We start from the raw sequence: 22802 nt of genomic DNA on the forward strand, positions 1-22802 counted from the left end.
AAAAAGAACAAATATAATTCATGCGACTATTGTAATAAATATATACAGGAGTGCATTTTTATACCCTAAGAATATTTTCAGAGTTAAGGTGGACGCATTCGGTTTCCAACTATCACATTGTCAAAGATAACAGTTAATGTAACTACATGAAGACTATTCTTACGTTTTTTCTATGTCATTACAAAGATCTTGATTCATGAACCGATACATTCTAACTTCATTCACATTGTCCATGAGATCGTATTTATTTTATTTTTTCTATTTGTGAACATATTTAATCTCCAATACACAAATATTATTTTTCCTTTAAATAATACCATCTATCAGATTATAACTTAAATTGCTGTATTAATCTTTGATTTGTATCTAAACTTTTAAGCTCATTAAAAGAATGGACCACTGCAACTTACAATAAAGTGGACAGCGTCATGTAGATATACATGTACTAGATTACATTTCACACATTACATTAATATACCAGACTAAGTACATGAGTCAATGCATTTAATCACTACAGAAGAAGGATTTATTTGAGGTCACATCCTTGGAGACTATATTACTTGCTGTACACAGAGATAATCAGCAATATTATAGTCTAAAACACACAAAAAATATTTGAATTGGTTTTTTTTTTAATTTTATCTATCTTACTTGATACATGTTTTTTTATAATCATTTACGATATGTTGACATTTTATGCATACATTTACCTACATTAAGGAGGCCGACTTTAGTTTTCATTGGGCAAGTTTTTGCGCATTCTAGGATAATACAGTTATGAGATTTTTTTATATTGTTTATAATTTAATTCTGGTTGTAACGCGCTTTCTGATTGGCTAAAAAATTATTTTATATCGTATAAAGAATGTTGCCTACGTCATAGTAAGACTAACGTCAAAAACGTATCAATACGCCTGACGTTACGTTTGAATTTTGTACAATTTTACGTCATTTTAAAGGTCAAATGACCGGTTTTATCTACAACGAAGAGTAAAAAATTAAATTATAAGCAATGAATTCAATATTTATTAGTTTTATACGATATAAAATGGTTTGAAACAGTTTACGCTTTTTTATAAACCGCTTCGCGGTTTATAAAGCGTAAACTGCCCCAAACCATTTTATATCGTATAAAAGAAATAAATATTGAATTCATTCCTTAAATAAAATTGAACACAATAAATAAAATACAGATAAAAATATTTATATTTTTTAAGGAATTTTTTTTTTAATGATTTTTCCGTTGTGGGGTAGAGGAGCGTTGCCATTGTGCTTTTATGACGTTATGATAAATGAAGCTTTATAGGAGTACGTTATAAAAAATAACATAAAAAAAAGTAAAAATTGTACGCCGTTGAAATTTTTTATACAAAATAATACTATCGTTGAGGACATTTTCCTTATTTTTTAAATGAATCCATTTCAATCAATATTCGTTCGTAATGATCAAAATATATAGCACAATTTGGTGCATTTTGATATTTTGAGATGACCACACTAAAAACCAGACAAAAGAATTTAGTATTTTTTACATATAAGATAGGAAATGATTTTACTAATCATATATAACATTTTTAGAAAGAAAAGCTATTGTTGTATTTTTGAATCTTTTTTGATGTGCGGAAAATGACAGTTTCCTATATATTCTTATAGTAAATGTTCCTCTACTTTGAGATGGTCACTAAAAAGAACCAGACAGTCGATTTTCTTGAAACTTCGCAAATAAACTAGAGTTGGTTTTAATTACAAATAATTAAAAAATAAAGAGTTTTGCTGCTGTAGTTTTTCCGCAAAAAAAAACTCCAAATAGGCCTCCTTAAGTAATTAGAGAAAACTTGAAGTATTTTTTAAAACCGTGGAGTACTTCAATTTTCAAAAATTGATATATTACTTGAACACGCAATAAAAAGATCTTTATAAAACAGATTTGTATAGAGAAACAATAAATGAATATAATATTGCACGACAAAAACACATTCATACTTCAGAGAATGCGATACTTCGTTCGTCTTTTTGTGCATTTGCATGAGAAATCGCGTATGAAATCACTTTTAATCGATATCACTTCGTTGATGATGAACACGATTAATAAAATTGTTGCATGTTTTTAGTATTTTGGCCTTGGTATTAAGTATTTCATGTTGTTTATCGGTTGTTGTTGCCATGTGCCATTTGCCACCATTTCGTTGTACCCAGGATACCATCGTTTGCCGTAAAACGGACTGCTTATGTCGCTAGAACGGCAAGTCATGTTACGGTCATTCTCATAATGAAGTCGACCATTATAAAGAAAATCATCCTGAAAATTCAAATAAAAAATATTTATTTTCCCAATAACTCCACAAATTATGGAGGCAAGTTTTGTGGAATGTTAAAGAAGGCCTTTAATGTTTCTACTGAGTTACAAATTAATGTTGTGCTCGACACAAAAGTGTGTCTATTAAACCTAAAGTTACCGGTGTCCCGGTAGCACTGTCGATGCCATATCGACTGCCGCCTTTTCCTTTCCTTTGGTTTTTACATATACGTAGCACTAAAATCACCGTTATAATGACGAGGAGACAGAACGATCCAATCACAGCACTAATCATGACCAGCACTGAAAAAAAACGCAATGAGATTTATTTTCTTTCACTGGGCGTTTAACTGATAAAATCGATTCCAAAATATAAATTATTTATTTTTTAATTCTCACAATAAACATTTTGTCACATTTTACAATTCTTGATAAAACGGTTCTTACTTTGCATATCGAAGTCGAACACAAGTTTGCTGAAACAAAACGAGACAAGTGCATTTACAGATATCATTAACATATCAATTTTTTTGAAAATCTGAGATAAAACCTTCCTAATTCAGATTTGGACATACCGACAGTATGGACCAGAACTGCCTTCTGTACACTTATATCCTGACCCACAGGGGCTGGAGGATTCCCAAACATCACAACCTGTTGTAGCACTGCTTATATTGACTGGAAAAGGCTCATTCATGTATACGAGGGTCAATCAAAAAATACGAAGACTTTTGTCATAGCTATGTTACTTTACGTCATATCATTACTAAATTTGGAAGACATAATTAAGCAATAGTTTTAAACAATTTGCAAGAAAAAAAATTAATAAATTCTTTTATTCCTAAGAATTTTTTATAATCTAATCCTGCAAAAATAAGGTCACGGCGCACGGTCAAGATTTGTGTTATGTCAACAATAAACCATATAATGTTAAAAGTAATATCTCTATAAATTGGGCTTAAAACCAAATAACATTGAAACCTCAAATTAAGTATAGTCATGGTATTCTATGTACCAAATAATGACAGGATATATTGTTTTGTCAAACAGATATTAGTAACTAAAGACAGATAGTCATCTTTAGAATTGACTAAAAACATCGACGTCGCCGGACGTCACGGCGCAACGAGAAGTACAAACAAAATAGATTTAACTCACAAAAAAGCCGATACAAGCTATGAAAATGCTCAAAGGTGCAAAAGATAAGGCAACAATTATTTGCAAGTTTGTGTTTAACTGTAATAATTTTTTTGGGGGTGGTGGTAATTGTATTTTGAATATCAAACAGTCAGAAAGAGGGTAAAATATCTGTAACTATTTGGTCAAAAAATAAGTAACGTCAACCGACGTTTAGGATTATCCCTACTGTACACTAAGAGATACACGGTTAGAAAATGAAAAATTCGAAGAACTAACTTATGATTCTTAAATAAATGTGTGCAAATAAGATGTTAAGTGGTTCAGTGCCATTTTAAATTGTAAGGAGAAAGGCACAAGAGACTAAGCGCGATATAAAGATGGGGTATATCTATAAACTGTGCGTGTTTTATCTTGACGTCATGTTTTGAACGTTACCGTGCGCCGTGGTGACATAACATGTTGTTTTTAAAAAGGGGTAAAAAAAAATACCGTTTCATCAAATGGACTAAAACTTCGCATATCAATAACATAAGTGTTGGTGCACAGGTTAATCTGTTAAGTATGACTTTCATTAAAAATATATGATAGACAGCCACATTGTCTTCGTATTTTTTGATTGACCCTCGTATAAACAGCGATTTATGATGATTGTGAATATAATAAAAACCTCGGAATAAACAAAAAATAAAGCCATTGTATGAGATTCAAAAAAAAAATTTGGCGTTGCCCTGTCCTTCCTATTGCCTATAGAGTAAGATGCGCTTACAAGGCACTAAAGTGCATTCCTAAATTTACATGTAAGAACATATTTTGACCAGTAAATTGAAGCAAACACCCCAATAATATTGGTATTTTATATATCAGAACATTTTTGACATAAAAAACTAAAGGTTTATTTTCTAAATAACAACGATCAGCAATTCTCATATCACATGCAAATCGACTGTAGTCACTCAGCCTAAAAAAATTGATATTTTTTCTCCAGATTATATATAATTCTGTTACCTACCGTTTGTTCCTGACGAATCACGAAACGCTGCCGACGACACTGGTGCAGATTTTCCGTCATACGTCACATTCTCCGTGCCTGAAACGAGGTCTTTGGCAACAGACACGACAGTCGAAGCTGAAGTAGGTTCGTCGTTTGTGATTACGTCATAATCAACAATCAAGCTTCCACTCCTATCATATAATATTTCATCAAAATGACATTTCTCTATAAACATTTTAATATATATTAGTGGTACATAAATATGAGAAAAAGTGTCAACAATAATACTCTTTCATTTACCTCTTGTTTAAAGAAAAACTATATCGCTCGTACAGAAGTATTTCTTTACAATTAAAACTCTTTACAATCAAAGAAACAAATTTAGTAAAATGAGGTCTTTAAATATTTGGAACCTATCTTCGTATTCATACCTTACTCCTTTGACTCGGCATCGTTTAAATGTACTACCCAGTCTCCTCCGATAAAGTTCGGTAAGCTTGAAATACATGTAGGTGAATATTTTTAAGTAATATGAACTTAGTATGAATTAGATAAATTAGGTACGTCTATTAGACCCAAAATAATGCCACAAATCTGATAAAAATTTTTACTTACAGCAGTCTCGGCCCTTATCATCACAAGTGAGTACTGGGCACTGATTGTCAGGTCCTCTGTGATAACAATCACTAATCTGATCATAAATGTGAACCTAATCTCATTAGATCCAATCAAAGTAGCAGTTGTTGTTGCTGGAACTGCTAATTTAGTTGTTGCTGCTGAGGTAGAAGTAGTTGAGAGCAAAGTGGTTTTGGTTAATGATGACAAGGAAGAAATAATGGTTGATGTTGGCTCTCTAGTAGTTGTTGCTGGTTCCATGGTCCTAGTTGTCGTTTGTTCTCTGAAAGTAGTTATTTCTACGTTTGTTGTTCTTAATTCTGCAGCAGTTGTCGTTGGCTCCATAACAGTTGTTGGTTCTGTTGTAGTTGTTGTGTCTGTGGTAGTTGTTGGTTCTGTTGTAGTTGTTGGTTCTGTGGTAGTTGTTGGTTCTGTGGTAGTTGTTGGTTCTGTTGTAGTTGTTGGTTCTGTGGTAGTTGTTGGTTCTGTTGTAGTTGTTGGTTCTGTTGTTGTTTTTGGTTCTGTGGTAGTTGTTGGTTCTGTTGTAGTTGTTGGTTCTGTGGTAGTTGTTTGATCTGTGGTAGTTGTTGGTTCTGTTGAAGTTGTTGGTTCTGTTGTAGTTGTTGGTTCCGTTGTTGTTGTTGGTTCTGTGGTAGTTGTTGGTTCTGTTGTAGTTGTTGGTTCTGTGGTAGTTGTTGGTTCTGTGATAGTTGTTGGTTCTATGGTGGTTTTTATTGGCTCTGTTGCAGTTATGGGTTTCGAAGTAGCTGCTGTTGGATCTGTGGCAGTTTTTGATGATTCTGTGGAAGTTGTTGTTGGTCCTGGGATAGTTGTTGTTGGTTCTGTGGTAGTTGTTGCTGGATCTGTGGCAGTTATTAGTTCCGAAGTAGCTGTTGTTGGATCTGTGACAGTTATTGGTTCTATGGTAGTTATTATTGGCTCTGTGGAAGTTGTTGCTGGCTCTGTGGCAGTTGTTGGTTCACCGCTAGAAGTTGTTGTTTGTCCTATGATAGACGTTGTTGCTTTTGTTGCAGTTGTCATTGGTTCGGTGGAAGTTATAATTGGTTCTTGTGTATTTGGTCCTATGACCGTTGTTGACAGGTCTAATATATTTGTTGTTGGTTCCGTGGTGATATTTGCAGTTGATTCCGGGAGTGTTGTAGTTTGAATCGTGGTTAATGTTGCTGGCATTGTTGTGGATGTCGGTTCTGTGGGCAATGTTGTTTTTTCTAGCATTGTTATTGGTTGTTCTGCAGTAGTTGTTTTTGGTTCATTTTTTGTGGAAGTTTGTTCTTCCACTGTTGTTAATTTTGAAGTCATTTCAGTGGTGGTTGTTGATAATTCTATGGTAACTGGTGTTGGCTTTATAATAGTTATTGTTGATTCTATGGTTGTTGATGATTCTGTAGTTGCTGTTGTTGGTTCTGTGATAGTTGTTGATGGTTCTTTGGTAGTAGTTGTTTGTTCTGTTGTAGTAGTTGTTTGTTCTGTTGTAGTAGTTGTTGGTTCTGTTGTAGGTTTTCTGATGGTTGTTGTTGATTCTGTGGAAGTTGTAGTTTCTCTAGTAGTTGGTATTAATTCTGTGATGGTTGTTGTTGATTCTGTAGTAGTTGTTGTTTGTTCTGTAGTAGTTATAATTGGTTCTGTTGAAGTTTGTGTAATCCCTGTAGTAGTTGTTTCTGGTTCTGTTGTTTTTGAGACTAAGGTTGTTGTTGGTTGTAGAGTGGTTGCTTTTGTTTGTTGTTCTGTAGTAGATGTTGCAGTTGTTGAGGTAGTTTGTATTGTTGTTGTTTTGCACAAATTTTGTATGGTTGTCACTGGCACAGGCACAGCCGATGTGCCAGGGTAGCAAGTACCACAACAATGTACTGGAAAATTAGAACAATAAGCGCTGATACAACCCGGGCCTTTGTTACCATACTCACAACCTGAAAAAAAATTACAGATCAATTTTTTTTAATTGAATTTCTTTATTATCGTGCATCCTCTGATTTCTTAAGTTTAATTTCGCTTTTGGTGATTTACCTTGTCTTCCGGTGTAAAATTTGCCGCAGGTTTGACAACATTTATCCCTGACGCTAACGTAGTAGCATAAATGAGACTCATAGGCTATATCAGAACAGGTTTTTTGGGCGTTGTCAATTATAATTACAACTTCACCACTTCTGTCCCCATATAAACACGATTCTGGAAAATAAATTTACATCTCAATCTTTATACAACATCTTATATATAAGGGGCAATGCGGGATATGTAAAAAAGATATTCATATTGATTTTAACGTATATTAAATATTAATGTCCTTTTAAATGAATAGTACATTTATTCCCTCTCTTTCATTGTTACACATACCATCCCCAGGGGGCGCACAGTCGTCGTCCGTACATACTCCCGACACACACCACTAAAACGACGGAAAACATTTATGCAAGCGTCAAAAGAACTGTCGCAAACCAGTTAATCATTTTTAAACCAAAAATATATGCAAATGACGTGTATTGAAATATCTAAAAAAAATTAAGTTATTGCATTACGTGGAAAAACTCCTCACATATATCTGAACAAAGTTATGTCAACCCTTAATCTATACATATATGTGATTAAAATATTAAAGGGCCCTGAACAATTTGCATCGATATTTCACAAAAGTGTTCGAAAAAGAATAAATGTCTTTCATTTATTGTGAGCTGCTTCTATAAAAATACCTAAAATGTATCAAATGAAATTATATAACTTATCTCATATCAACAAGTCGAACACTAAAGTACACTTAACGACAGTAAAAAGGCGGGGAAAACTGCAATCAAATTGATATAAATTTTAAATTTGTTCCGGTTGATATTTATGACGGAAAATGCACGACATTATATAATATATATTTTCTTTATTTACATGTAATTGTCTACTCGAATAAGCTATAAATTTAGAAAAACCATAAGAGGATCACTTTTAATTAGGGATGTCAACAAGTACTCGAGTACTCGACTATCGCTCAGTCACACCGATCATCGACTAAAATTCTTAGTCGATTACTCGTATTTTTAAAATATTACTTTTTTTCTCAAAGCGGCAGTTAATCTGTTCTACAAATGTAGATATCAGTTTTCTTTGCTCGACATGCATATGTTTGATCCGTAGGTTACGCTCTTTCCCATCGGTGTACCTGTTATATTTTTGAAGCGGCTCATGATTGATCTCTTTTGATTTACTTTGGAAGACATGTACTTGAGAATCATTTGTGTTTCCTATCAGTTATTTATTGGATTAGGTGTTTGTATAATCAAAAATTTAATCATATCAATAATTATCTCAAGGCGTTTGTTTTTATAACCATTAATCTTTGATTGTTGATTAAGCACGGACAATGACTTACCATGAAACAGGTCACTTTGATTTGCCTGAGATGATACGGAGCTCAAGCATCACAATAATAAAAAGGAAAAGCCAGGACATTTTCTAACGGATATTTAGATAAAATACTTTTCAATTCATTTTAAATAAAATACATTTAGTATATGTTATCATGAGTTTTTAATGTTCTTTAGTTGAAGATAAAATGTACGTGGCAGTATATACAGCATTATTTGATTTAAAAAGGAATCACGGTTTCTAATTCTAATAAATCATCGAGTACTCTACTATCGCTCGACTAAAGCCTCCGATTAATCGACTAAGCCAACCGAGTAAAATTGACATCCCTATTTTTTATTGAAATTTAATTTAAAACAAAAAAAGTTACACAATAATAGTCTTTGTAAATGTTTATAAATTCCAACAGGATTACCCCTAGTTCAATATACATGTATAAACACAAATGATTTTGTCTTTTGAAAAATTATCCATTTTTGAAAGAAAAAAAAGGTTTGATAATGCAAATAGCATTCAATCTGCATAAAAATTTCAACAAAACTATTATTATCTGTCAAGAAATACTCTTTTAAACGAGATGTTTAAAACAGCTCCGGAAAATCGCACAGCTTCTTAAAACTTTCATATCATATATAAACGACTGCGTTCTGGAGTATGATAGAGTACACGATCGATTTTACACCCACTCAAATGTCTGTTGCAGTGTTTCGTCATACGATTGATATGAAAACATTAGGCGAATTTCCCCAACACAGATACTTGATCTTTTTGTCTTTTATATTTCATCTTCGGACAAAAATAATCTTCGTATATGTGATATTATAGAAAACCATCCTTATCTTTTTTGGCCGAATGCTTTCAAATAAATCAATTTAAACCATTTAAATCAGAACGAAATTCAACGTTACATTAAAACACTACATTAATATTAAACTGTTCGTGTTATTTACAAGCTTGTTTTTTAAAAAAAAGATAGGTGGGCTAGCTTGGGCTGCGTTCAAGGATGCTAGGTCATAGGTCTAATCAACGGATTGCTACATGTAGTTTAGCCGCTAGGTCTCTTATTTGAAAACAAACTTCAGGTATCACTACATCAGATATTTTTCATGTTTGTTGCGAAGTGAACACTAAGGTTAATATCTTAAATTTGATTCTAAGCATTAAAATTTTCAACTACGAATATCAACGCAGGAGCTAGGTTAGCGTAATTACCGTTCAAAAGAATAGCCCTATGAAACAGCTTCGATTTTGAACGCACTTTAGGTTTTACCAATTGCTCTAAAGAACCTTGTTATCATATGACCTAGTAAGTTTTTCTTTTACTTTTATGTTTATGTTGGACAACAAATCAAGAAGCTTCAGAATTTGGATTATATCAGTCTATTTCTTTTATAAAACAAAATTGTCGTCGTACAGTCTATCTTCAGTAGATTTTCCAGAATGCCCAACCGTGTAGTCATGCGTATCCTAGAAATATAGGCTAAGGTAGGTGCTAGCGCTCCTGAGTGTTATTTTTAAATTGTATAATACCTTTTCTTGTAATGATAATTATATTTTTTTTAAATATATTTTTGTGTGATAATTACAAAAAAATAACCACATAGCTGCGAAAATGCTAAATCGTCAGTAAGTGCTGTTTGTCACTCATTTGAAATCTATTTGATACATAACGTGCATAGCGTTCACAAATAAATAAAGATTAATATCTGTTTTTAGAGTTAAATCAATATGAGATTTGTGTGTGTGTGGGGGGGGGGGGTTAACTTTGAAAATCTTACATCCGACTATATCGTAATATTCTATCTTTAAACATTGTGTATTACGTTGACCTTAGATGTGCGTAACGAATCATAATGATCATCTCTTGATTTGTTTTCAAATATAAACCTTAAGGTATTACTATACATAATTAATACTCATGCAGAATATAAGTAAATCTAAAAGGTTTGCTTTCATTTGGTTAAAATACAGCTGGACTTTACTATACCTTTTTGTTTCCGCAGTGAAGACCATCCGCCCCTGCAATGGACTTGCACCCCCCACTTCCGTCTGTTTTGTAACACCACAAAGTTGTACATATGGACGTGTAATTGTTGTCGTAAGGGAACTGTATAGTACATTATCGAATAAAGTGAAACATTGATAACTTCAAAATTTATCATTTTAATCTTTAAAATGAAATCAATTTTTATGTCATTTATTGCTCTTTATTTTGTTTGGTCATGAATGGAAACCATACCATATGTATAAGGCAAATATCCCATGTCATCAGATGGAATAAAAAATGACGTGATTTCCTCGCAGGGAACAGGTATAATTAGTATAAACAATATATAAGACGTCGTTACAATCTCACCATGCAAAATGACGATGTTGGCCCCAGTACATGTTTACAAATAGCATCCGGATCATACACCTGACCCGGCAAACTTGAGTATTGGTTTAAAGCTGTCGGGTCAAAACCAGCATGTAATGTCGCCATGCAGTTTCCATTACTTCCGCTGTTCAGAAACCAAATTCAATACAAAATCGTTTATTCCAAGCTACAGTAAAAACTGTTGTTTTAAAAAACTATCATATATATATAATATTATATAAATATATATATATATATATATATATATATATATATATATATATATATATATATATATATATATATATATATATATACTAATGACCTGCATACCGGTTTAAGAAAGTAATGTAAGCTGTGAAATAATTTGTTGAGCAAGTTGAGAATTTCCAAGGATTCGTGTTGTCTACTATAGACGACGTTGAGGCCATTATGTAAAGGTCCGAGCTGCTACAACCATTCCCTGTACCATCGTGGTCTGCGCTCAGGCTGACAAATGGGAAACACCAAATTATCTATATTTCATAATCATTATTAGCTTATTGATTGAGATCGAGTTGTCACTTTAAAGAATATAGTTGATGTACATGTATTTTCAGAGACCTGTGTCCAAGTTCATGAGCTGCTACTGTAATGATGTCGAAATTGAAATGATCTTCCACTATAGTCACACTAAGGTTAGTACACATTCTCGAGGCCCATGCTAATCCAGCGATACCGTTCGACCCTGACCTGGTGAAGTCGTACCTGTGTGCAACAAAAGATGCATCATCACCATCTGGTACAATTAACAACGCAAATCCAAAAATAAGGTTTTTTTGACGTTGTAACCTGTTGAATTCAATCTTTTTCAAATCTCTACCTTGAAAACATCATTGCGTGATCGTGGCTAGGAAGGCCCGCAGTATTGCTGTTTACCCAGGATGTGACGTCTGTAATAACTGTCACGGCATCCACTTGTGGTGTAGGAACTGACGAATCTTTGTGGTTTTCCGTAAAAGTCGATTTTGAAGGATTCTTATTGTAAAGAATCAAATGCATGTAAAATGTCAAAGTTTTCCAAACAATGCAAAATCATAAATCCCTATTTGAATTATTGGTATCTTTTTAATTTCTTCTCTAAAACTATTCGGTCTGAAAAGCTGGAAATTGTGTGGAAGCATCTAAATATAGCGAACATTCAAGGTGATTTTTCAAATCATGATGACCCGGGGTTAGAAAAGTGCCACATGGAGAAAGGGTCGAATTTAACACAGGACTATTGAGAGAAAACTCTTTTTAAATCTTCTAAAAGACCACATACGCGTAGCCAGGAAAGCTGCAATTTTTAGGAAAGCATACTAAGGCAATGTAGAATCAATTAAGTTTGTTCAAATCATGATCTCAGGGGCAGGGTAAAGTCGCAATGAGAGGGTCGAATATTTACATATCTTTTAAACATTCTTTTAAAAAACCAATTGGCCAGGAAATCTTACACTTTGGTGGAATCATCCCAATGTAGTGTAGGTAAAAGATTCTTTAAATTTAAATCCGCGGGGGTTGGATAGTACCATAATTTGGATAGGGGGGGGGGGGGGGGGAGGTCATGGGCCACATCGTCATAATACGATTTTTGAAGTCATATTCGGAATATCTGGACAATGCAGTAAAAACAATCCTGTTATAAAGATTTTCAAATATTTCTCCAGATATTCTTATGTAAAACATTCAGCCCTTTCCATAACAGGATGACTTTATAGCCATATCACGTACTGAGTATTATAGTTCTCAAGATGATCTCAATCAAACCTACATCAAACGTTGAGCCCTGGTGGGGCCAAAACATTGTTCAGGGGCGACAACCTAAGCAATTGAGAATCACCAGTATCTTTTTGTTAGTAAAAAGTTGACCCCCTTACCCGCCCCACATTGTTACCCTAACCTACCCCTTGGGATCTTGATTTAAATAAAAATTTAAACTATTCTTAGACAATTGACAGAATTGTTGGCCATTTGTTTTTATTTTCTATTACTCTTACGTAAATATTTGACCACTAAATAACAGTCCCATTCTATCCTGGGGATAAGAATCTTTTTTGAAAAGAAGATTTTTCTATATATATATATTTCTTTGTAAAAATTTGACACCCCAGTGTGGCCCCAAACTACCACCGATGATCATGATTTCAACAAACTTGAATCTACAAAACATATGGATATTTCCACAAAAGTTTCAGCTCTATTGGCCAATAATTTTTTTAGAAGATTTTTAAAGAAATTTCGATATAATCCAATGTAAAAATTGGACCCAACCCCTACACCATTGTGATCCCACCATATCCCCAGGGATCATGATTTGAACAAACTTGAATCTACACTACGTAAAATTAACCTACACAAGATGCAGCTTTTTTTGACCGATCGGTTTTTGAGAAGATGATTTTCAAAGAAATCTCGATATAATCCTATCTTAAAATTCGACCCCCTACCATTGTGGTCTCACCCTAACCCCAGGGATCACGATATGAACAAACTTGAATTTACACTAATTGAAATTAACTAACGCAATTTCCAGCTTTTCTGTTCAGGTTTTTTTTTCATAGTTTGCTCTTGATTCCAAATGATATCGCTTGAAAAACGACGCTTTGATAAACAAGTTTTATTAAACTCTGGCGTATGGTACCATTTAAAATTTGAAACACTTAAGCAGTTACTGTACTGTAATGATAAACTTTAAAATTTTATTTGTTAGTATTTCGCATATTTTCTGTTGCTCTTATCTCACTAACTCATTAAGATAGTAGTAAGGAACACAGTGCAAAAAATACTGGAAATGCTTTAAAACGATAAAAGGTACCATATCTCATCTTACAGCTTTTGTTGGTTACTGTTGCTAAGGTGGGCAATGTAGCTCCTGTGTCTCTTGTTATCATAGCATTCAAAAGTTATCTACATGTGTATTTTGATTTCAATAGTTTTCTGTTGTCTAACTTAATGTTCAGTCTAATAAATCGAAAACTTATGCCCCCTATATTATTATTTTAATATTTTTTAACATTGTATACATGTATATTAATAAAGTAACAATTTTGTAAATACATGTACTTAAATCTTACTTATAACATATTACGCTTCATTTTTCACATGTTTATCCCCATGAAAGTTGGTAGCTATTAAAACTCTAGCATATTTTCATCAAATTACTATTAGCAAGTAATTTTCAAAACAGAATTTCAAAATTAAATCTCAATTTAAATGTGTATCTTTAACAATCCATTTACGATGCTTTAATGTTATATATGACAAAAGTGATCCTTAATAAAAAAATATATGAAATGGCATTTTTTTTTTTAAAAGGGGGGATGCATTTTTGCAGAAAAAAATTAACATTTACATGCAGTGAAAATGTACTACAAAAGAAACGCTAAGAAAAAACTTACATCTGCTATGTAGATTCCAGCAAAGACAACAGATATTGTGTATAAGGAGGTCTGTATGTTCTTGTATCGTACATCCAACTGGAACGCAAGATATTCATTATTTTCTTGATGTGGACACTTAACGTACTAATGTCTATATAAGATATTGATCCATGTATTGAAAAGATTAAGGAGAACCAGACATGCTTTAATTGACATGAGTCAATTAAATTTTAAAAGTTTTTTTTTTACTTTTTAAAAGATTTTATTCGCTTCAACATTTCCAAAACTTGGACGGAGAGTCTCTTAAACAACACATCGTACTTTTCCTTAGCAAATCAGTTCACGTTTATTTTCATCGATGTAAGATTAAACTAAGATTAAACGATCAATTATTTATATCACACATGTATATACATTTTTTTTAAAACATTTTAAAGTTACTTTTTTTATTATTTACTTTATTTGAAAAGCATTATATGGAACTAAAAAAAACCCAAAAAACTTTGTATGAGCTACCCCATTGATGACCCAGGCGTAGTACTGGCGGATGTTAGATTTTGCTTCCGCATCCTTCTCAGAAGGTATCGCCTTCGTACTTTGTGTGTACCAACTAGAGAAAAGAGAGCATTTACAATTGTAGACCCAAATGTTTGAATTACAGAATCTTCAAGAAAACAGGAAATATATCTTAAGAACATTCCAAACAATTTAAGAGTCATATTTACAACATTTAGAACATGTAATTATAAATTACCAATTGAAACTGGAAGATGGAGTAACATAGAAAGATGTTATAGAATTTGTTCATGGTGTAACAAAAACACTTTGGATGACGAATACCACATGTTATGGAATGTCAGAGATTTACTTTATTACGCAACAAATTAATTGAATAAAAATACTCATCAAATGTTAACACTTAAAAATTTGGGAATCTTATTAAAACAATAGATATTGTTTCAGTTAAAAAATTGTCCAACTTTGTTCAAAAAAATATTAGCTCGATTTATTTAATTCCTGTACTCTTCCTTACTTGACCCTTCATTTGTATATTTGTAAATATTTCTGGTTTTTTGTACCCCGTGTATCATTGATATGGTTTGAGAGAGAAAAACATTCATTCATTCAGACCTTGGTTTAAATTCCAATATTATATATATTCACTTTAATTTCATTTTTAACTCAATTGATAAAAGAAAACTTTGATTTGGCAATTGACTTTTTTTAATTAACACATGTTAATGATTAGAGACACATTAGAATAATTCAGGAAAAAAACTTATGTGCGATTTTAATACTATTCACCAGTAAAAGCACATTTTTAAATCAAATATATAACCCCAAATTTTGAAAACAACATAAGGTGTATCTCAAAAAAATCATAATCTGACCAAAGTATACAAATACTTACTATTCATACACAGAGAAATCTACAATCAGCAGCGTTTCTATCTTGTACTCAGGTACGGCTCTTTTCCGCCTCATCAGATCCTCACCAGAACCAGGTACAGGGGCTCCCGGCGAGGTAGTTTTATATCGCATATATCGACTGTCTACTTGGATATGAAAAATAATAGTGTATATATACGTATGCTTCGAGAATAAATTTATTTTATTTTTATTTTTTTTAATGAATAACAATACCTTTTAAAATGCATGCATGTTCACTTACGAATATAAGTCATAATTGTAAGTGTAGTATAGTTATGTACATGTATAATGTACGTGTATCCTGCAGATGGCAATATCATAAATTTACATGCTTGCATATTAATATATAAGTATAAATCGTTTAAACTGCTGTGAATTATAACAACTATACCAAAATTTTGCCGTGCAAACCACAAACGCACCCATGGATATGCTGTCATGGTAGGAAATATTTGTGTGTTTGGCCATCAGAATTTTAAACACACCCGAACTTTCCGGATCACAATTTTTCGCTTTTGGTTCTAGGAAATACTCGTCGGATTTGTCTTCAAAACTTCCAAACTTAAATACATGAGAGCCTCTTTATTAGAAAACAAAATATATAATCATGGTAAATATATTTGTTTTAATGAATGTATAAACTCTAATTCACTTGTTGTATCGCCCACAGAGTTATATTACCTACCATGCACAAAGCGTTGTTTGTGGTTTCGACGTAAAAAGCGGCAAATTTGTTTTTGTCTTGATAGTAAAACACATTCTGTAAAAATATATCAAATAATAAGTCTTATTTAAAGTCACGAATCTATATGTTTTCTCATTTTTAGGAAAAATAAATGAGCCAAAAAAATTCGAAAGTGTAACGTAGTTACCCAAACGAAGATTTTTGTTTTAAAAACTCTTTTCTTGTGCTATGAATAGATAAACATACACATTTCTATGCATGTAGGTATTTTGAATTGAATGTTGCACTTCTTCTTTACTAAGTTTAGTAGTTTACGTCCAGCAACGCATGTGTGATATATTTTTGGTGCGTATATAAAACATCATGATGTATAATTTAGTTAAGTTGTGGTGTGTTACAGAGGAGAAAGTACATCACTAACACTTTTGTCCAGTATATACTGTCGCACTATCTCTCCCCTGTCATTTGCAGCAAAGACAGGAACATTCGCTGACAGTTCATCCATTCTCTTTAAATGAAGGTTCACTTGTCCGTTATTGAAAGGGAAGGTGACCTCTATTGTTTTGGCGGGAATGGACACGCCGTCTGTTGAACGTCGCAGACGCATTCCATCTTCCTTTAAATCGACAGTTACCTCACCTAAAAACAATTGGTAATTAGTGATTTTAATGACTGGAAATAGGATCACTGTCAGAAAAGTACTTTGTAAATGTATTGACTACCTCACCATAAGTAACAGAGGGGTGTCAGTTGAATTTATTAGTCCCCTAACGGTTTCACCGGAGGGGACTATAGTTTTCCTCTGCGTCCGTCAGTCCGTCCGTCTGTCCGTCTGTCCGTCCGTCCGTCCATCTGTCTGTCCGTCTGTCTGTCCCACTTCAGTTTTCCACGCTTTTTTCCTTATGCGTTTCAGGAATAATATGAAATTTGCTGAACAGCTTCAAAATGTTAAACTACAGATCAAGTTTACACTTTTGTAGCGTCTGGTTGACATATTTTCGAGAAAATTAATTTTTTGTATTCCTATTTTTTAATGTTTGGGTTCGATATTCAGCACAACAGTGCATTGTTTTCACAATTTCCACAACCTGGTAGAGGACGTGTATTACTTATGCAATACTCCCAGAATGCTTGTTTATCTTGTAAACATGGTCGTTACCTCGCCGCTCATATAACTACATTTGCAAATAACGAATAAGTCATTCAAAAACTGTTAATCACATATCTATTTAATTTGTTTAAAACATGATATTATATCAATGTTATAATAAAGGTCAAATAGACCTTTTCAAATTTAGGGGTCTATTAATGATGATATACAATATATTACTAGTATGTAGGTATATAGGTCCCTAGTTTATAAAAAAAAATTAAATTTAGTTTTTTTTATATTGCAATTCATGTCGAAAATAAAACTTCAAAAGCTAACTGATAGAATTAATTTTACCGCAAAGCTCAGGACAATGAGGCCCTCAATGTTTAAAAATGTTTAACAAGATCTTAGGACAAATTATGTACACATATGATCGAACAATCTTCAGTCTATCTAATTATGTTGTGTATTAAATTACTGAGTTGCATTGTATGTGTGATGTAACCTTTAGTCTATGTATATTGCTGTGTATAAAGATGCTAAAATATTTATATAGAGGATGCACTAGCTATGGTTTGTACATGTGGACGCATAACAGTGAATGAAAATAGGAGAACCTCTTCTTACAGAGTACGATACTAGTATTTACATGCTTTAAAATTTCAAAGTTTAAATAATGAGAAAAGTGGAAGAAATGATTTTCATCACCACTGATTTTCTATCGCTCCCTACGTTTTGGGGCTGTATTGTGCGATGCCATTGTGATCAATACATTGGGATGGTAAAATGATACACTGCGACCTATAGCGGTGATCCTAAAAACCACCAGGTCCTCTGATATTTCTTAAATAGTTATAGTAGAGATAAGATATTGTTTAGTTTAATGATGAAATTTATTATCGCTTTTGAGACCATTTTCACTTTTGGAATGTGAATAACGATGTATAATGAAATCAACGTGTTAAACCGTGTTAAACCCAGGAAAAAATTGGTACCATATATCTCCATTAAAAATACCCCATGTATTATGGGCCCCGATTGATTTGTGAACTATTCTTGTCAATATTTAGCGACAGCCTACATCAGATTTAAGCTTAAGTTGTATACGATTGACCAATTTTAATTTTTTAAAGATTACAGTTACTTTATTTTCCTTTAAAACTTCATGTTAATTCAAACTATTTATGATAGTAAGGTGGCTTATGATACATAATAATACATTTGCAAATCTCAATTAAATAAAAATTGTAAACCACCCGTTTTGCTATGCCTCATATTAAACACAAAGCTAAATAAGTGCAGACTTACCGATATACTCTCCTTCCATGTCCAATGGGAGAGGCAGTGATAGCCCATAGGAACGGCGCATAGTCCCAATTACAACACACATACTTATTAAGAATTTAAAACACATTTTCAATAAATATATAATGTAAACGAAAAGACAAAACAAAAAATCAGTTTTCTTAACCAGAGGTCAAATCACAATGCAGCACAAAATTGATTGGATTGGATATCAGAATTTCTCGACTTTTTATTTTCTCTGATTTTCTCATTACGTGAAGAGTATGTATCGCGACCGGAGGACCAAGCATATCACAAATAAATATACTATATAACAGAGGGTATTTATACCTTTTATAAACAAGCAATAGCTTTTCGAAATGCTTGCCTGACTGAACAAAATTATTTCATCGTAAGCATGAAGTACTTTATAGGAAATGGGTTTAAATTTGCTGCTGTACATAGATTCATAGGTGAAAATGCTGCTATAAGTAAATTCATAGGTGAAAATAAAAATATTTATTTTGTCTTTAGTTTTGTCTTTATATTACATTCGTTTATTCATCATCATATGGTAGGACAAGAACTAGTAGGCAATAAAAAAAAAAACTTGTTAGCAATTGTTATTTTTTTTATTTAATTATTCAATACAATAACTTCATAACAAAAAGAAATAGTTAAAACAAAATCAATTTTATTCGACCAAGTATTGATTCTACAATAAAACTGCTACACAAAATTCACAAAACTATTGTAGTCTCATAAGCAGGAATGAAAACAGTCAGGTATAAATTGTATATTAAATGTTTTATGAACACATCCATATATTCTTAAATGTAGCTTAAAGCAAAAACTACTTCATTTTTTTCCTGTCAAAGTGAAGTTATTTATATTTTAAGATTTGAGGGTTTTGTGTCCTTGTTCATTATTTCTTTTAAATGCTAAATGTGGAACATTATTTATTGTACAAAGAAATAATAGACATGTAAAATTAAAAAGAAGAAGAAAGTTTTCTTGATTGATAGTGCTGTACTTGTTTATTTTGAATATATAATCTTTAATAAATGTAAAAACCGTAAGGATAATTATTTTCCTTAAAATAAATCAGGATCCATATATCAAATACTTTCAAAATAAATAGATAAAAAATAATGAAATAATGTTTAGGTTTCAGACAACATAAATTGGCAAGTATTTAAATAGATTTAACAAAAAAAATAAATGATTAATCTATAAATTAATAAGTGTAGATACATGTAGGTGAATAAATTCGTCAGAGACAAAACACAAAACTGAGCCTTTTCTCGCATGTTCTTAGTCAGATTAATTTTCTTTTGTTGGTGTGAATATATCACACATGAGAGTCTACCTGACAAGGATACGAGCGTCAAATAAAAAAGCATGAGTTAAGTTGATCAAAAAGTACAGTTGACTTCCCTCATTTTCAGTGTATGTTTAAGAGTCGAAGATGCCATTGAATGTTGAATACGTTCAGGCACACATAGGGTATAGTGTATAATAAGTTAGGTAATGTAGACATCAGAATGCTTTGTTCCAAAAATAATCTGGCGAATGTCTTGCTTCACATATGCAAACCCCAATCAATAAAAGTGTGTACTTTTAAAACATAAATGTACCTTACGTTTAGTTAACATGAAGATCAAAAACAGCATATGTTTTGGACACATAAAGCGAATTAAATAGCTGAATCAAGAAGAAGGATAAAAGTTCAAAATCGAAAACCATAAAATGCAATAGATTGGACTTTAAACAAAGTGTATAACAATTTTGTAGCCATAAATTTGACAATGTTAACTCTGATCTTACACTGAATGATTTATACCGACTTGGGAGACACACAAAGCGACGCGGCAGACGGCATAAACTCTAAGTCATGCATTGTTTTATTAGTGCGTGCACGGGTTAATATTGTTAATTACTTTCTATTTTTCTTTATAATTCTTTCATTTGCCGCAAATTCACATATTAACCACCGTTTATATACAAAACGCAATGCAAGTATAATTATCATAAAAATTGTAAATGATCAAAAAAGCTGGATTTAAACCTTCAGCACACATGAAAGAAAAAAATATTTAAATATAATACATGTTGGGAATTGTAATGAGGGTTTGTAATGAATTAAAAATTAAAAAGCTGTTTCTGCCAACCAAAAAAATTATTAAAACAAGCTTTATGGCTGCAAAATTGAAAACATCCCAAAGGGTTCCATTTAAACATCCATTTGCAAAGCATAGGATACTGGTTGATTGCAAACCTTGGACCGTATCTAGCGTTGATCAACAAGTAACACAGAAATGACAGGAAACAGCAAAAAAGAACTTGAAAATAACAGTGGTAAAAATACGAGTTTTATATTAAACAAATTGAGTAGACTTCTATAATTTTGTTTACCAAAAAATCGTGTTAACTTTAATTAAGGATATAAAATTGATTTTAAAATCCAATTGTTTTGAATTTTAAAATTCTATTTCATATACCTTTTGTCATGTTTTAAATTATTTACTGGGTGGGTGTTGATACAAAATTTACAACATGATCATGATGACACTTTCATGAATCAGAACTATTACAAAACTTAAAAAATTAAGCCGCAGCGCAAGTCAGACTTTGGTAGATTTACATATATACAAACATTAATGCACTTCAGAAGTCAATAATCACAGTTACACAGCATCACTGTAGAGTACATGTAGACCTGAAACAAATGATTTTAACTGCTTCAAATTTGAGCATTGCTATTAAATTTTACATGCTATTTGACTTGATATGCTTTTTTGTTAAACAGATAAACAAAAGAAAATTTGTTCTCATGGAATTTAAATTTAAAAAGATGGCGTTGCAGGACGTCACGGAGAGGCCTAATGTGACAGCATCATAGGTTCCTTTAGGGAAAACCCCAACACAAATCACATTCATACAAGGTTGCAAAAATTATCTCAAAGTATTTTTATGGTGACATAGTTCTGCCACCACTTGACAGATAATTATGTCGACTTGTCAGATCTTGATGTCTACCGGTGAGATTATTACATGTATGTTGACTTGTCAAATCCTTATGTCGACTTGTCTCTTATTCGCTTTTTTTTAAATTCAACACTACCATGCCCAATTTGTGCCATCCAGTTGATATAATTTTTCTGAGAAGTCGACATAAGGATCTGACATGTCGACATGATCCTTTCCTAAGTCGACCTTATTATTTGACAAGTTGACATAATATTTTCTGACAAGTCGATTAGGATCTGACGAGTCGAAATTGTCATCTTTCAAGTGAACTTCATTATTTGACAAGTTGACATAATAATTCATAAAATCGACATAATTATTTGACAAGACGACATAACATCTGGCAAGTCAACATCATTATTAAGCAAGTTAACTTGTCATATGAATGATAATTTTCTTCATCAAACTAGTACGGAAACGTATCACCGCCTCTTGATGTTGTGTTTAACCTCTAAATGGCAAATTAGAATTAGTGTCAACTTCCTATAAAATGAATATATTGTCAAAATAATGTCGACTTGTACAAAGAAAAAAATATAAGTCGATATATTTTGGATAATTTAACTGCCCATTTCAAGCTTTGTTGACTTTGATTAAGTCGTAATATTATTCTGCGTTTTAAATTTGTCGTATTTATGTAAATGCGTAAAAATTTTATCCTATCTTTTATATTGAAAATTAATCATGTTGAAAATTGTACAATTTGTGGAGCTTTCGCGTCCATATTTTGATGACTTCTTGTCTGTTTACAAGGAATTTCAACTTAAGTTTGTCGTCTAAAGTTTGAGAAATAATTTAACCCAATTAATGTCCATTATAAACAAAATAATGTAAAGCAGTAAACATATAGTAGCTAACTGCAAAGCTCCATAAGCGTGAGAGACAGGGCGAAGCACATTGTTTAGTGATAAAAAAAACAACAGCCTTAAGTGTAAATAAACGAATGCAAAAATAAAACAAATATGATACAAGCAAGATTTAAACAGTTTTTTCTATTATTTCAGTAAATACTTTAATAAATACATGATTTCAGTTAAACTATTTGAATTACAAAACGAAGAGACTTTTTGTAGATTCTAATTAGGTTACAAATAATACATGTATAAATTTA

At 32.1% G+C, this 22802-nt stretch overlaps 2 protein-coding genes across 2 annotated transcripts; both read right to left on the reverse strand.

Moving 5' to 3' along the window:
* Positions 1 to 1862: 1862 nt before the first annotated feature.
* Positions 1863 to 4777, reverse strand: LOC105332472 (uncharacterized). Its single transcript, XM_066075523.1, has 5 exons — positions 4446 to 4777; positions 2872 to 2974; positions 2744 to 2772; positions 2457 to 2599; positions 1863 to 2299 (listed from the first exon to the last, which is right to left on the reverse strand). Exons 1-5 carry the CDS (start codon positions 4660 to 4662, stop codon positions 2108 to 2110), a joined length of 684 nt encoding a protein of 227 aa, XP_065931595.1. The 5' UTR covers positions 4663 to 4777; the 3' UTR covers positions 1863 to 2107.
* Positions 4778 to 4794: 17 nt separating this feature from the next.
* On the reverse strand, positions 4795 to 12298 carry LOC117681064 (uncharacterized). The gene is made up of 9 exons (XM_066077629.1): positions 11630 to 12298; positions 11371 to 11514; positions 11101 to 11256; positions 10768 to 10912; positions 10399 to 10518; positions 7395 to 7446; positions 7068 to 7229; positions 5043 to 6970; positions 4795 to 4923 (listed from the first exon to the last, which is right to left on the reverse strand). The coding sequence occupies exons 1-9, from the start codon at positions 11806 to 11808 to the stop codon at positions 4795 to 4797; spliced, it is 3015 nt and encodes a 1004-aa protein (XP_065933701.1). The 5' UTR covers positions 11809 to 12298.
* Positions 12299 to 22802: the final 10504 nt, after the last annotated feature.

The sequence above is a fragment of the Magallana gigas genome, chromosome 2, assembly GCF_963853765.1.
Source record: "Magallana gigas chromosome 2, xbMagGiga1.1, whole genome shotgun sequence".
NCBI classification, from domain to species: domain Eukaryota; kingdom Metazoa; phylum Mollusca; class Bivalvia; order Ostreida; family Ostreidae; genus Magallana; species Magallana gigas.

Bases quoted from the DNA above. Each gene is read 5' to 3' on its own strand.
- LOC105332472 (XM_066075523.1), bottom strand. From the start codon at position 4,662: ATGTTTATAGAGAAATGTCATTTTGATGAAATATTATATGATAGGAGT. The intron at 2,975-4,445 runs GTAGGTAACAGA...AGCCTTTTCCAG, and splicing joins TGATTCGTCAGGAACAAACG to TCAATATAAGCAGTGCTACA. The intron at 2,773-2,871 runs GTATGTCCAAAT...GTTTTGTTTCAG, and splicing joins AGTTCTGGTCCATACTGTCG to CAAACTTGTGTTCGACTTCG.
- LOC117681064 (XM_066077629.1), bottom strand. From the start codon at position 11,808: ATGCATTTGATTCTTTACAATAAGAATCCTTCAAAATCGACTTTTACG. The intron at 10,913-11,100 runs GTATGCAGGTCA...GTTTCTGAACAG, and splicing joins TACATTACTTTCTTAAACCG to CGGAAGTAATGGAAACTGCA. The intron at 10,519-10,767 runs GTGAGATTGTAA...TGTACTATACAG, and splicing joins CAACATCGTCATTTTGCATG to TTCCCTTACGACAACAATTA.